Below are 16,648 nucleotides of genomic sequence, written 5' to 3'. Positions count from 1 at the left end.
GTTATACTCTACATTAAAGATGGAGAGTACGGACAGAGCCTTCTGTCCGCCTCGTCTCCGTTCATTTCGTGCATATTTCTGTCCGTCCTCTGAAAGCTTACGGATACGCATGAAATGAAGCATCGCGTTAGTTCATTTGAGACACGGAAGTCATGCGCTATGCCTGAGCTGTATCCAGCTGTCAGCCGCTGATTGGATCATTCATTCACCAATCACAGCCATTCTCACAATAAGGTGGTCCATTTAAATACGGCCTCCTCTCTCACTCTGATCTGCTCCACAAATGCTGCCTCACACCACTGCTGCTGGCAATGCTTTGCCTCCACCACCCCAGCCTCCACCTTTATAGCTCAGTCTGCTTATCTCAAAGGCTAAACATGTACTCTAACTGAAGAGTCTGCATGGCGCAAAATGTGAACATGTTTTCCATGTCTTGCTTAAGGCTCCCTCTCTTACTCACTATTCCTTTAAATTGATCTGGCATCTTGTATCATCATGGGGGGATTTTTGCGGCCCTCCCTGCTCGGCGTAGCATGCTGCTGCCGGGCCGGTTCAGGGAGGAGCATCTTCTGTAAAGAGCGGAGCCTTCAACGCCAAACATAACTGTATTTCCATTTATGCAATAAATGGTTAAATCTATGACGAGAGTGTTCTTGAATGAAACGCAGCAGAACCACACACACACACACACACACACACACACACACACACACACACACACACACACACACACACACACACACACACACACATACATTTGACTCTCTACTGCCCACTGGTGGATGTATTGCTTAACACGATACCAACGGGAAAGACGCATGAAAGTATGTGGGTAGTGACTTTGAGAGAGTGAGTTTGAAACGGACGCATTTATTTTCATATGAAAATGGAGTATAGCCTACAGTAAATGAGCCTCTAGTCGACTAAAACTTGACTAAATAAAAACAGGATGAGGTTGACTAAATATGGGGGAAAAAACTAATAAGGACATTTGACACAGGACTAAGACTAAGACAAAAAAAAATAGATCTACAACCAAATGAAGGCTACCTGAGCAGAGCCGGGGGAGAGGGTGTGACGTTCAGAGAGAGCACTGTGTGCACACGGCCCAGCCTCCAGGTCAGGTTGAAGCTCTGCACCACAGAGTGAGGAAAGCTGCAGGGAAGCAGCACTCCACTGCCTACAGCAGCCAGGATGGATCCTGAAACACACAATCAGCTCATACGGATCATTCATATTAAGCTTGGTTGGTTTGCTATACCAACTATAGACGCTTTCAACTCGACAACATAGACATTCTACATTTCCCCCAGCTTACTTACCCAGAACATAAGCTAGCTTGTCCCTAGGATCAAATCAAATCATGGGAAGGCCGCATTTACCCACTATGCTTCTGCTAGCTGGAACAAATTGCCTGAAGACCTCAGATCTGCCCCAACCTTACTTACTTTTAAAAATAGACTAAAGACTTTCATGTTTACCGTCGCTTTTAACTGCTGACAGCTGTTTCTCAATCACTATTATATGTGTGTGTAGTCATGTTTCTTATATAGTCTATTATGCAAACCCAATGAGTCCTCTATAAGTTTTTAGCTCTTTTTGCAACTGCTGCGACTGTTGCTTAATGCACTTTCTATACTCTTTTTTTAAAGTTTTGTTGTGATGCTTTTAAATGTCCATTTTATTCTCTTCTTTTATTCTTTTATTTTCCTGTCAACCATTTTATGTGAAGCACTTTGAATTGCCTCTGTGTATGAAATGTGCTATACAAATAAACTTGACTTGACTTGACTTGACTTGACTTGACTAGCTTCCAAACTGTCCCCTAGGAACACAATTCAGTGAAAACCATCGGTATAGGCCCTTTATCCATTCGCCATAATGCTTTGCTTCACCACTTGTTCCGGCCAATGCACTGACAGCTGCTGTTCAGTCGTACTGAAGAGAATTACTGTACGTACAATCCATAACACAGCACTTTTTCTGCATGTTTGTCCTCATCTTAATGTGGTTTTGTCTCAAGCTCACAAACACGACTACTCTTCTTCACTGCTGAAAGTGGACTGGAACGGGGCCGTACTGTTAAAAGATTCAGTGCCTGAACGCAGTACCGGGAAGAGGATCGGGCAGCTGCCTGTCAATCAAAACCCACAGAAGCCCTCACGATCACATCATTTTCAACAAGTAAACAGATCTGCTGACGTTATGTCGTTAGGTCAACATAAACGACAGTAGTCTCTCTCATAAATTGTTTCTAAATTGTTGCAGTGCAGTGTTTTAGACCAGTGTGTTTTAATCCGTGTTTAATACGCACGCAGCCTCTTATAGAACCTAGTTCCTCATTGCGCGGCTCGCGAGACGCTGGCGGCTCTCGAAGCTTTAGTTGGCGGCTCTAAGAAATTGCAATTTTTATTTTTTTTTATTTTTTTTCCTGCCCAAAATTTCAATAAACCTTTATGGCATATTATTACAATACAACAATACTGGTGTTTACAGTAATAGAAGATGCCAAATCATTCAAAACAATAAGCATTTTGCTTTTAGGAGTATTGTGCCAGCGTGCAGTGCTGTTCCAAAACGTGTCAACGTGTGTCGTTGCCTGAGAAACGCACATCCCATAATACAACTGTTCGCATCGCATCCCATAATAGTATGATGATACTTGGGATGCCATTGCGAACATAGATGTGAACAGGTTAGCTAAAACTTCAGCGTCGCCAGCGACGGCCCCCACCGTTGCGGTCGGGGTACGTTTCGAAATCCCTCCAGGCCTGAAAGATTTTCTAGGGGAAACTGGTATATATATGGTGTGTGTGTGTGTGTGTGTGTGTGTGTGTGTGTGTGTGTGTGTGTGTGTGTGTGTGTGTGTGTGTGTGTGTGTGTGTGTGTGTGTGTGTGTGTGTGTGTGTGTGTGTGTGTGTGTGTGGAAAACAATAAAACAAAAAAATGGTAGGCAGATGTGCTTGGTTGGGGTGGCTTTTGGTGTTTTGCTGTAAAAGTGGCTCTCCTATTGACTTTGTCCTGCCAGTGCGGCTCTCATCGAAGAAATAGTGAGGATCACTGTATAGAATGCCACTACTGCTGTAATATGCTCTGCTGTTTTCCCTTCCTATTGTTTTCATATCCCTACGGAAGCCCAGTGTTTCCCAACCAGGGGTACGTGTACCCCTAGGGGTACTTGAGCAGCATGCAGGGGGTACTTGGAAAGATTGGGGATTACAATTTATTTCCAAAATGATTTAAAAAAAATCCAAGTCATTTCAAGTGATGTTCACCCATGTCAAAATTGTGCGCAAATCAACTAGTTACAGTAGCAACCATGGGGAAATGGCTCAAACGTCCAGTTACTGTCTCTCCAGATTCAGCTGTAGGGGAGCCGGGTGACAAAAGGAAAAAAGAGGCCGAGCCCAAACACTGGCAGTTCAGTGACAAATATCTTTTGAATAGAGGAGGGAATCTCTTGCGCTTCAGCTCCCCCACAGAGGGAGGTCGGTGCTTCTCAGAACAGGAGGATATCACAGCAAAGGAAGAATCTGGAGCACGCGGGTCACTGGTGAGAAGGTTTCTTTTTAATAGGCTAAGTGCACCAACATTTCGACACAACGCGTCTTCATCAGGGTCAAACAGAAATGACAGAATGACAGCAGTTTAAATATACCTCCCCAATACACAAGGCAGTTTGCAATTGGTTAGACGGGATGGGGGGTGATCAATTAATAAGCCAATCCTGTGACAGCACTTAGGAAGGGGGGTGGGGGGTGGGGTGGGAGCGAGGGGGAAGAGGGAAAAGGGATGAGATGAGATTAACTTTATTGTCACTTCATGGTACAAGTATCACGAGCGAAATTCTGCTTGGTTCGCTCTCAGAGTCGGAGAGCAAAACCGGGTCGCCATTGAACAGCGCCAGCAATTTGGATTGGACAAAGCATATAAATAACTCAGAATTCACATTATTACTAGTTAGAAAAAGTAATAAAGGCACACTTCAATATTATACAATACAGATACATTTGTTGTAAATGTACAGGGTTACCAGCAAAGACAACCCACACCACGACACCAGGGAGGCTGCCATTACAGCGCCGGTTTGGTTCATCGTGGGAGGGAAGGGGGGGGTGGGGGGGTGGGGGGTGTTGCAAAGCGGGGGGAAGTTGCTGGAGGCGGGGGGTGGGATTTAGGGGAGGGGGGCGGGAGGGGGGGGGGGGGGGTTAGGGGGAGTGCGTGCGTGACCGTGTGTAGGCCTGTGAGTCCTTAGAGTCCATGGGTGTTTGTGTGTGTGTGTAGTCTGAGCCTCCTTCGTTGCTATGGAGATGGCCTCGTCAATTCAGACCAGAGTTCAGGCGTCAGATGTCGGGGCGGGGGGGTGACGTTGGAGACGCAGATTGCACTCAGGGCTTCAGGAGAGTTTTGCTGCTAGTGTCCTTGACAGCTTAGCAGGTGGCCAGATTAAATCCGTTTGTTTTGGTTTTCCCCGGTGGGTGTAGGATCAACAACATTCCTCACACGAGTCAGTCCTGATCCTCGGTTTTAAAATAGAGGATAGAGGATCAATGCATAAAATAAGCATATAATTACATATTTTTTAAACATAGCAACATAATACAAATATCAATACATGTAGAGGAAGCAGGAGAGGCTGAGCTCATCATTAAGTCCATAAAGGCTGCTTTATGCTCAACATGCCGTGAAGGGCGCTGGGGTGGAGCGAGGGCCGGACGCGTCAAATTACGTAAAAAATGTGTTGTGCGTGGTTGGGCGCTACCTCCGTAGGGCGCCCACCATGTACCTGAAGATTTTTCTCACAGCGCGACCTCCGCACGGCTTCTCTCCAAACATGGCCGCTTTCAAGCCACTGAGCCCTGAACACTGAGCTGTGTTTTCACCACATTTCTTGACCCATGTGGTAGGCTAAACTTTGATTTGCAACTGGTCGTTTTTAGTCATTTCACCAAGTAAATGTGTTGTGTTGAGAGCATGTTTGAGAGAGATTAAAAGCAGCACAGAGTAGGCTATCAGGGCTGAGAACTGAAACGGCTTTCAGTAAAAACAAGTTTGGTGATTCATTCATGTGCTGATATACGGTCGTTTGAGAGTGAAAACGCACTCAGTACTGCACATACGGTAATAGCGTTTCATTGCAACTTTTCACGGGCTGTTCTCACTATTACCATTGTACAATACATGCTGATCACTTGGCTGATCACTTCTGAGTATAAAAGCATCTGCCCCAGCGCGAGGTCCGCGCGGTGACTCGCGGAGCTCCACCCCACGGAGCTTGCTCGAGTATAATGAGCCCCTAGGCTCCACCGTATTCAGTGTGTGAATCCAGAAGGCTTCACGCCTCAACAGTTTTGTAACAATATCGCCACCTCTCTGTGGGGGAGAGACTTTCTCTATGCCCCAAAACTTGAGGGAGGCGACTGAGCCATGGTGGGCTTGTTTATAAAGTCTTGCTATTGCATAGTCCAGATTTTGGGTGCGTATGGCCGTTTTATGTTCAGCAATGCGGAGCTTTAATGCACGTTAGGTTTGTCTATCTAGATTCTAGACGCTCCCGCACAAACATTTCAGCATGTAGATTACATGTGTGGTACTACAGTTTATGGTAACACTTTACAATAACGTACACAAATACTGTAGTAGTTACTAGTAAACTAATCATTAACTAATAGTTAGTTAATGAGTAGCTAAGGAATAATTTGTCATTAGTCAATCACTAGTTAATCATAGTTAATGAGTAGGTAGTCATTAGTTAATGATTAGTATGTAAGTTCCTGAGTAGAGTAGTTAATCAATACTTAATGATTACTAAATGTCAGCTCGTGAATATAGTAGTTAATCATTAGTTACTGATTAGTCGGTCAGTTCCATGAGTAGAGTAGTTAATCGTTCGATAATGATTAATAAATGTCAGTGCGTGAATATATTAGTTAATCATTAGTTAATCATTAGTTAAGGTCACATTGTGAGTATAGTAGTTAATCATTAGTTCATGATTAGTTGTTAGTTCCTTAGTAGAGTAATTACTCATTAGTTAATGGTTAGTCAATGGTCAGTTTGTGAGTATATAGTTAATTGTTAGTTACTCATTACTTAATTATTACCTGTCCATTAGTTACTCTTTTTGTGTACCCTATTGTAAAGTGGTGCATCATACTCAGTAGTTTATGAGTACTGAATCATTACCTGTCCATTTGTTACTCTTTTTGTCTACCCTAAGGCTGGGTTCACACCGACGACCCAAGCCTTGCCTATGCCTTGCCTTTACCCACGCTTTTTAATAGGCGTCCGTTTTAGTCAACAAGGCTGTGTACACCGGCCGCCTGAGCGTGAACCCTGCGTGTACCCACGCCTTGCCTGTGCCTTGCCGATTTTATCGAATAGGCGTGAGTTCTATTTTGAAGCCGTCAAGGCGCGTGCAGGCAGGCTTCTTCTGTCAAGCCATGAAAGAAAAACGCACAATATCCGTCGGAAATTGCAAAGTCAACTGAATTTCAAAATAAAATGGAGTTACTACAACATGTTGAGCAGAGAGACAGAGAGATTGACGGGTGGCTATCACATGGGGCTTTCTCCCCGTCGGCAAACAAATCTTCATGAGAGAGAATAGCGACCGAAGAAGCAAGATGGACAATGTTGTTGTGCCAGGCTGCCAGCACATATTCTTGCAAGATCACCTCTCTAAAATGTCCGACTATAGTCAGACCTGGTTATACATATCCAGCATCAATAGAACATTAAATATATCCGATTTATTTTACCTAGAGGCTACCCATGACAATTCTGGACAACACGTGAAAAAATACAGTCGGGAGAGAGGAGAGGCGCTTGTGACTCGGCTCCAGGTTCGGCGTGCAAAAGGCGTGCGGTGTGATCGCAAAAGCGTGTAACAGGTTCACGCCCAGCTCGGCGTAGGCGTGGGTTGAGGCAAGGCAAGGCGTAGGTTGTCTGTGTGAACGAAGCGTAATATAAAGTGAAAGATATCCTTATCAAACAAACACTCCAGGTGAGATTCGAACCCAAGATTGTTAAATTGTAAGTCTGGTTCTCTACCATCTGAGCTTCACGCCTTTCGTTATATTGTTCAAAACTCATTATTACAACTGAGCCACCTTTGTCAGCTGGACGAATGACAATGTCTTTCCTCTTCTCCAGCTCATTTAGACATTTCAAATCACTATTAGACAGATTTGATTTATTGTGATTTGCCTTTTTAAGGATTTTATCCAGGTCATTTTAGGTGGCTGTATGTGATTATGGACGGGTTCAAATTGGCATACGGAACAAAGCGTGACTTTTTCTTAAATGGTGTGGCTTCTCTTGTCATTAGTGTCAGAATTTCTGAGGATGATGTCACCATTACCGTAGTTAGAACATTAGTTCTGGGAGAAAAGAAATGCTTGAGGGGGGGGTTGGGGGGGCGTTGCCCAAAATAGGGAACCGGTTGTGCTGGCTGTCAGCGTCGCTCGTCTCCGGGGAATCCCATTCACTGGCCGACGTGGAGAGTCTCCATTCCCGGTTACCCGGGTGCCGGGCCAGGCGGGGCTTGTTCAGGCGTTGTCTCCTTTCATTCTTCTTTTCATTTTTCCATTCATACACTGTCCCATCGGCATAATCTTTGATGTCCCTTTCATATTTTTTGAGTTTGTAACTGTAGATCTTTTTGAAAGGATTTCAGTGATGCCGTGATTTTGTTGTTTATTGTGTTGAATGTCTCAATGTCGGCTTGTGACTTGATTTTGGTTTCAAGTGCCGTGATGTCGCTGTCTGTCTTGTCTCTCTCCACTTTTGTTTTTTCAATGATCAGAAGCATTAAATCCAGAGAACATTTATTGAGAATTTGTTCCCATTTCTGCATGAAATGAGCATTGTCCAGGCCAAAGGAGGGGATTTTATTCAAGCGAAGCCCACGGGGGATCCGCTTTTCCCTCCGGTATTCGGAGAGGGTGACTGAGTGCCAGAGGAGACGGGTGTCTCTCTGTTTTAGATTCTCCAGGTCTCTGCTCAGGGAGAGAATGGATGGCTCTGGTGGAGTCTCTATGACTTCATGGAATAGTGAGTGCGGCAACACAATGCTCGCACCTTGCTCGTCCGAGACACTTCAGAGAAAAGAAATGGGGACATGTCTGGGTACTCCTGTTTGTTGTCAAGATTTGTACTCAGGTATGAGTACTTCATAAATCTCAGGATTTATGAGGTCGCAGGTTGAGACTCCCAAGGGACCTCCAGGCAGTGAGGGGCCCAGCCTGGCTGTTAGAATCTCTTTCTTCAGAGAAGAAAACCCACAAAATAGAACCGGAGTCCTATTCCATTATTCCTAGCTGCGGTATTCAGGCGACCGGGCCTGCTTTGAACACTCTAATCTTTTCAAAGTAGACGCTTCGGACCCCGCGGGACACTCAGCTAAGAGCATCGCGGGGGCGTCGAGAGGCAGGGGCTGGGACAGACGGTAGCTCGCCTCGCGGTGGACCAAACCACTTTCACCCCTGGTCTTCTTCAGTATGGATGACATACTGCCATACATATTGGTGGGTGGCAACGTACCACATCTGGCAGCAATTGGCACCAGTCAGCCATGTGGTAACCAAGGAGCGTCACCTAAAAAGTAGTAGCATGTGGGTAAAACCACAAGGGAGCTAAAAATCTGCATGTCAGAACACAAGAGCACTATTAGGAACAAAGACAAAAAGTCTTCAGTGGCTTCAGAGACATTTTAATTCTGCTGGCCATGATGTGTGTTCACTCAGGTTTCATTCTGCTGGCCATGATGTGTGTTCACTCAGGTTTCATTCTGCTGGCCATGATGTGTGTTCACTCAGGTTTCATTCTGCTGGCCATGATGTGTGTTCACTCAGGTTTCATTCTGCTGGCCATGATGTGTGTTCACTCAGGTTTCATTCTGCTGGCCATGATGTGTGTTCACTCAGGTTTCATTCTGCTGGCCATGATGTGTGTTCACTCAGGTTTCATTCTGCTGGCCATGATGTGTGTTCACTCAGGTTTCATTCTGCTGGCCATGATGTGTGTTCACTCAGGTTTCATTCTGCTGGCCATGATGTGTGTTCACTCAGGTTTCATTCTGCTGGCCATGATGTGTGTTCACTCAGGTTTCATTCTGCTGGCCATGATGTGTGTTCACTCAGGTTTCATTCTGCTGGCCATGATGTGTGTTCACTCAGGTTTCATTCTGCTGGCCATGATGTGTGTTCACTCAGGTTTCATTCTGCTGGCCATGATGTGTGTTCACTCAGGTTTCATTCTGCTGGCCATGATGTGTGTTCACTCAGGTTTCATTCTGCTGGCCATGATGTGTGTTCACTCAGGTTTCATTCGGCTGGCCATGATGTGTGTTCACTCAGGTTTCATTCTGCTGGCCATGATGTGTGTTCACTCAGGTTTCATTCTGCTGGCCATGATGTGTGTTCACTCAGGTTTCATTCTGCTGGCCATGATGTGTGTTCACTCAGGTTTCATTCTGCTGGCCATGATGTGTGTTCACTCAGGTTTCATTCTGCTGGCCATGATGTGTGTTCACTCAGGTTTCATTCTGCTGGCCATGATGTGTGTTCACTCAGGTTTCATTCTGCTGGCCATGATGTGTGTTCACTCAGGTTTCATTCTGCTGGCCATGATGTGTGTTCACTCAGGTTTCATTCTGCTGGCCATGATGTGTGTTCACTCAGGTTTCATTCTGCTGGCCATGATGTGTGTTCACTCAGGTTTCATTCTGCTGGCCATGATGTGTGTTCACTCAGGTTTCATTCTGCTGGCCATGATGTGTGTTCACTCAGGTTTCAGGGGATTGAAGTTGTGGCTTTGAAAAGAGGAGTGATAGGGACAGAGCTCTGCCTCAGAGAGAAGCTTTTTGGATCCACATGCTGCAGACTGAACACCCCAAAGGCCTTAATGAGGAGTTGTTGCTGGGATGTTTTCTCTAGGTACTTTTTAACTTGATTTCTTATTTTACTATTGTATTTTTCGACTTGCATTGTGTCTACATGACCCCCAGTTTGTATATTCATGTTTCTGCCTGTTCTTTGTGTAGGGCTAATTGGGTAACCCTTTATTTTACAGGTACCCTAGTTACATATGAACTATTTGTAATTACACATGAACACCACATGTAATTACATACCATGTACCATGGTTTCCCCATGGCTAGTACTGGAGTCGTACTTCATGTGTTTTATGTAAAAACTGTGATCATGTGTTTTATAATAGGATTTTGAGAGAAAATAATGATAATAAAATCGCTCTACGCTGCTCTGTGAGGAGCGGTGTCGGGGGGATGCATGCCGCTCTGTCCTGGATGACAGTGGAACGAAGGATAGCATGTAGCCTTGTAACTGTTTTATTTAACATCTGGAATACAGGGAAACCAGAGGGCTTGTATGCACAACTGGACCCAACTAAGTCTAGACATGGATATATATATATAACAAATGCACTGAAAAAAACGGTAATGTATAGAGCAGTTGCTTACTGGAATAAAATACTGAGAAATATAACTATGGTAAGGAACAAATTTATGTTAAAAAAAAAGTAAAAAATTGCAGTTATGAATAATAAGATAGATAGATTTTGGTCTTTGATTTACTGATTTGTTAATTGTGCAACATGGAAGGAATTTGTATTACGGTATGTATTATACATTATATATTGTAATCAAGTATTTCAATTATAATATGATGGTTTCATGTGAGTATGGTAAAAATAAGGTTTCTGGTGCAATTACTCAGGAAGACCGATACATTTATTGTTGTTTATGAGAAGAGTGATACTGTTAATATTTGATTGACATGAATATTGAGTGAGCCTTGACTCACTTGTTTTTTGTTTGTTTTTATTTATTTTTGTTGTGTTGTTTTTACTCCAATGCTTTTGGACTTTTATGTTTGTATTTTACGTGTTTGGACCCGAGGAAGAGTAGTCTCACCTTTGGTGTACTAATGGGGATCCACAATAAACAATAAACAATAAACAGTTAAAAAAAATACAATGAGTATTGATTTTTTTAAATTAACATTTAATTACCTTGATGTTTCAGGATGGACGTTCGTTTGCTCGTGTCGCTGCTGACCGAACAAATGTAGGTCAGATTTGCCGTGTTGTTTCGCCCGAGTTTTAGAGAACTGTGGATGTCATAAAATCCCTGCGGGTTCTTCTGGGTTCTGGTTGAGTTGTGGAGGCGGTGGTGCTCAGTGGGAGGATCAGTGGACCAGGTGAGCGTTGGGGCTGGATAAATTCCTCTGGCTCCACAGGTCACATTGTCAGCTGTCAGTTCCATCTCAATGTCTCGCACCGGACCTGCAAAGAATAACAGTCTTGATGTTAAATCCAAACACTTTGCAGACAATAACTGTTGCCTCAAATTCATTTTTCATTAAAAAATGGGGGGGGGGGGGGGGGGGGGCGCAAATTTCTGAAAAGCACTCTTTGTGGATCTACCCACAGTTTTCTTCATAAAGTTAGTTTTGGGTCTAGGCAAAGTCAACTGACCCCTGCTCGCCCCTCTGGTGGAGTGTGTGTGAGTATGTGAGCTATAAATGATGCTGTCGAAGAGAAAGCCAGGAGTTTGGGTATGAATGACTTTGTGAAAATGTACAAGTAGGATGGATGATAGTCTCTGTTCAACAGTAAGCCATGTGAGACGTGGATGCATTTCAGCTACGCTAGACCTAGGGGAGCACCCAAGGACCAGCCTAGCTGCTTTGTTTTGTGCAACTTGTAATTTTTCAAGAAGACCTTTAGCTGCGGATGACCACACCACAGAGCAGTATTCCAAATGACACAGAACCAATGAGGAAACAATTTGGCGAAGTGCCGATGATGTAACAAATAATGCACATTTCCTTTAGGCATCCCCTGTATGCTCATGGAAGGGCAGGGGGCCTCCAGAACAGAGCCATACCACCAAACAGTGCTCTCCACTTGGGCTCCTTTTGTGGCTAGGGACCTTGAAAAAAGTACTATTTTTTTACTATTATAATTTATACCAAAAAAATGCAAGTGCACTATGACAAAAAAAGATGACAATCCTCACATTTTCTAGCGTTCTCAATGTTGAAAGTCTGGAGCTTTGCACCCAACAATTTGGCCCTGCCCCTAAACACTAGCCTGGTAAACCAGCCCGTCACGTGAACTCACATTTCATTTGGTTCTCCGTGACGGTCTGGCCCCGACGCCAGTGGGGGGGTTTAGCAGAAGCTGCAGAGCGGAAGAGCCAATCAGCGACCCCGCTGTGATTGACAGCACAAGTTGGCCAATCAGGAACGCCACTAGCACTGCACTAACAAAACAGTAATGGCCGCCTCCTTGCCTGATTGTCTCGAGGAGTCATGTCAGCGTTTGTCTAGTTTAAACAGCCATAAAGTGTAGTATTGCCGAGTATCGCCGCAACCGCAGAGTTTCTCGACGGAAAACATGTTTTTGCCGTTCTCCCGAGTGGATTTGGGTTTGATTGGATCCGACGCTGATTGGCTGAAGGAGTTGTCTGTCAAGGCAACTACGCCCGCCCATGCTCCCGCCCCTGCTACACCCGCCCCCATGGCGTCGGGGCCAGACCGTCACACAGAACCAAATGAAATGTGAGTTCACGTGACGGGCTGGTTTACCAGGCTACCTAAACACAGCCAAATGCCCGTGTGTCTGAAATAGGCTACATATTATTTTGTACTCATCTTTTAATCGTTTAATTCTTAAACTGATTTATATTTGTACTTTGATTCCTACATCTACACCTCTCCACAGATCCACTCCGAGTTGAAATGCACATACTTTTTTGCAACTGATTTTAAAAATAAAAATGCACCTGTTGATTTATAAACCCCTCCCCTATTTGAGATTTTTCTTTTGTATGTTACCAGGAAGCAGATGACACAAACCTTTCACTATGAGCGAGATGACGCCGGACTCATCGGTGCGCGTAGCCCTCATGGTGATGCAGAAGTATTTTCCCTCGTCGTGTGGTGTGATGTCTCTCAGCAGCAGCGTGGCGTTCCCCTGCAGCACCTGCTCGGTGTACAGGCCCGTCCGGCCGCGGAACCGGGCCGACGGAGAGTTGTGTCCGATCACGAAGTCGGTGTCACCGTATCGCGTGCAGCTCACCACGGCCTTCTTCTTGTACCACATGATCCTCGCGCCTTTGCCATCAGAGTCGAAGTGGCACGGAAGCACGCAGTCCTCCGAATTCACGCAGGTCACTGTGAACTCTGGGAACACAGACAAACACACACAATTACACACACGTGTGCACAGACAAACACACACAATCACACACACGTGTGCACAGACACACACGCGCGCGTATATACACGCAGATTACAGTGTGATTGACAGTCCCGTGACGGACCAATAGCAGGCAGAGCTACGGCTCTTTGGGAAAGGTCATGCATTATGTTTGGGATTTGGAGACATGTCAACTTTCTTTCTGGGATTTCTATCCTCTGCAGCTCAATACTCCCTTTTTGCTCCAGAGGCGCTGCTCTGATTGGCCGATGTGATGCGCCACTCTGATTGGCCGCCTGATCTGTCACTCAAAGCAAACATGGCTGCAGCCATGGATCTATAGAGGGTATGCACACCCACTGGAACACGCCCCCTCAATCGGGAATGAGTGTCAAAATGAATGTCAAGTTCCTCCCTGAGCAGCAGGTGTCAGTTATCTAGGCTGATTACTGCATTCAAGCTCAGTCTTGCTGTGACTCAGTGGGCGTGACCCCACAGTGACTTCTGCCTCTGTGACATCACATGCATACCCTCTATTATGGGCTGTAGCTACCTTTAGCTGCACTGAGCTAAAGTGAGACCTTTTGAAAACAGATTCGGATTAAGAGGAAGAGGACCCCATCGGCATTGCATGTTGACCCCGTTTCAGTGCGTTAAGTTGAGTGTGTTTTTATTTTGGCTTTGGCTTGTGTCAGAGCTACGTTGTAGGCGTGACGCACAACTAAGGGAGGTTTGCTTGTGTGTCATCGTGCGTTCATGTGCTCATCGGCTGGTTCGATTTTCCGAGTTGGCCAGTCGTTCTTCCGACGTGCGGGTGTTCATGTGCTTGTAGTGTTGGAATGATCGTAAATGTGGAAACCATAGCAACCAGGTGATGGGTTGGCTAATAGCGTCCCAGTGCAGAGTCATGTTGCTCACACGTAGGCAGAAACAATATGGAACTTTATATTAGTGATTTTGAACTAGACTGGTTGTAGTCTGCAAGCAATATCTGTGGGAATGTAACGTTACTGGAGGCGCACCATACAGATAACGTTATTGCTCCTACATGAGTTGTTATCACGTAATAGATACATTTTCCCAGTAAACTAGGTCACTCTATGAGGACAACCCGTTCTCACTCTGAGCGCGTCGCATATTGACGCTTTGTCCTGTCCCTTGTGCGTCGCTTGTTACTAACATGGTACCCTTGAGCGACACATGAAACGACTTGGGCTTTCCAACTAAACTCAATGCAAACCCATGGAAGTCATCTTTGACGCTTATGGCAACTGCTCCCCTATTAGCCTAACTGCTCCACCATTAGTCAACTGCTCGCCCATTAGGGTCTGGAGGAGCTAACCTCTCCCAGACCCTAACCCTAAACCTAACCTCTCCCACCCCATGCCTAAACCTAACCTCTCCCAGACCCTAACCCTAACCCTAACCTCTCCCACCCCATGCCTAAACCTAACCTCCCCCAGACCCTAAACCTAACCTCTCCCACCTCCCACGCCTAAACCTAACCTCCCCCCAGACGCTAATGGTGAGCAGTTGACTAATGGGCGAGCAGTTAGGCTGATGGGGGAGCAGTTGCCATAAGCGTCAAAGTTGACTTCTATGGGTTTGCATTGAGTTTAGTCGGAAAGCCCAAGTCGTTTCATGGGTCGCTCAAGGGTACCATGTTAGTAACAAGTGGCGCATAAGGGACGGGACAAAGCGTCAATATGCTACGTGGTCGGAGTGAGAACGTGTTGCAACCCGTATTAAACAACATGACAGTGACATGTGAGCAATAAATAGTTAATGCAAAATACATTAATTACATAAAAAGCTTCTTACTGTCAACAAAAAAGCAAAAAAAAAAGGCTTTCCGCCTGCCTACCGCTGACTCGGGAGGATACCGTCATGTTTTTACACCCCGAAATGCGATTTACGCTGAAGAGGCGTGGCGCAGTGCCAGAATATAGGCCAGAATGGGCGTTTCGGCCTTAAATACCAGCCTAAAGCGATCTTCACAACGGGCATTCATTTTGCGGTTAACGCTTTTCAAAACCAGGCCTTATTCAGTGCGGCGGGGTCGGGGATGCACCCACGGCGTTATCCTATTTTGTGGACATGCCTTTCCAAAGCAACTCTCAGTTGTGTCTGCATGCTCATCTGATACAGACTTCTCTCTCTCTCTCTCTCTCTCTCTCTCTCTCACTCTCTCCCTCTCACTCTCAATCACTCTCTCTGCCGCTATCTCACTCTCTCTCCCCCCTCTCTCTCTCACTCTTTCTCCCCCTCTCTTTCTCACTCTTTCTCCCCCTCTCTTACAATCCGCTCCTGCCACTTGGGCTGGAGGTACCTGCGGGTAGGAGGAGGATCGCGGGAGTGCGCAGAGCTCACCAAAATGTGGTCACACATACACCACCATCCGGATGCCCTCTAGATTACTCCCGAATTCCAAGGCATGTTTGAAAGCGGCTTATGAAAGAGCGCTTCCAAGCCAGAGGCTACTCTGATGAGTGCATAAATCTAGCCTATCAGAGAGTGGTGCGCTCTGACAGACACGCCCTCCTTACTAAAAAACCCAAGCACAGACACTCCCCTCATCTGTTTTTCCACAGAATACAATGCCAGAGCAAACCAAATCAAACATATCGTCCTCAAACACTGGGAGATTCTGAAAAGTGATCCTTCTCTTAAAGAGATTGTTGCAGATCCTCCACTCATCACTTTCAGACGTGCACATAATTTCAGAGACCGCTTAGTGCTGATATAGGGTTAGGGTTAACCCTCTGAAATCCCTACATCAGCTCCTCTGTCCTGGCTCCCCACTCAGCCTATTGGATTTTACCCTTGCGGCCACTGCACACACTGTTCAAACTCCTCTGACACTAAGGAGTTCACACACCCACGCACGGGCAAAAAGTTTAAAATAAACTCTTATCAACTGTAGCAGTACCCATGTTGTATATATGCTCAAATGTCCGCAGGGCCGCGGGAAGTACGGGTGCTGCAGGTGCTGCAGCACCCCCTAGTGGCGAGATGATACCCCCCTCCCTTCCCCCCCAAAAAAATATTTTGCAGTGCACTATGTTCCTTTCTTGTTTGGGAATGTTTCGGGAAATTATTGCATTATTGATATACTGAAAATGTAGCCTATTTAAATAGAATTATCAACAATAACAATCAAGGAAGTTACATGCTTGTAGGCTACAGAAAAAGAAGAAGTGCGCATGCGCGCACATGTTGTTCCTATTGTTTCATTCCTATTGTTTAATTCCTATTAAACAATAGGAATTGTTTAATCTGGCAATAAAGAAATGTGAACTTGACATGCTATTTTAATAGCCTACTCAAAAATGCACCTCCCACTATACAGCAAAGAGAGGAGTCAATGTTTCTTGATATAATCATTGCCATTCACATCAGAATAATTAGTCTAGTCATTAAG

General features: G+C 45.3%; 1 protein-coding gene across 1 annotated transcript in view; it reads right to left on the bottom strand.

Annotated features, from left to right (window-relative positions):
• Positions 1-16,160, bottom strand: part of LOC310798266 (V-set domain containing T-cell activation inhibitor 1-like) — a gene marked incomplete at its 5' end in the record, with an annotated part of 22,214 nt that extends 6,054 nt beyond the window's left edge. Inside the window, 4 exons of the mRNA XM_083660765.1 lie at positions 1,051-1,201; positions 11,035-11,307; positions 12,885-13,211; positions 16,157-16,160. Coding sequence (XP_083516891.1) covers positions 1,051-1,201; positions 11,035-11,307; positions 12,885-13,211; positions 16,157-16,160 — 755 coding nt within the window. The remainder of the gene's footprint in view (positions 1-1,050; positions 1,202-11,034; positions 11,308-12,884; positions 13,212-16,156) is intronic.
• Positions 16,161-16,648: the final 488 nt, after the last annotated feature.

This window comes from Poromitra crassiceps (assembly GCF_964638095.1).
Source record: "Poromitra crassiceps genome assembly, chromosome: 2".
Lineage (NCBI taxonomy): Eukaryota > Metazoa > Chordata > Actinopteri > Beryciformes > Melamphaidae > Poromitra > Poromitra crassiceps.
This window is presented reverse-complemented; position numbering and strand designations above follow the sequence as displayed.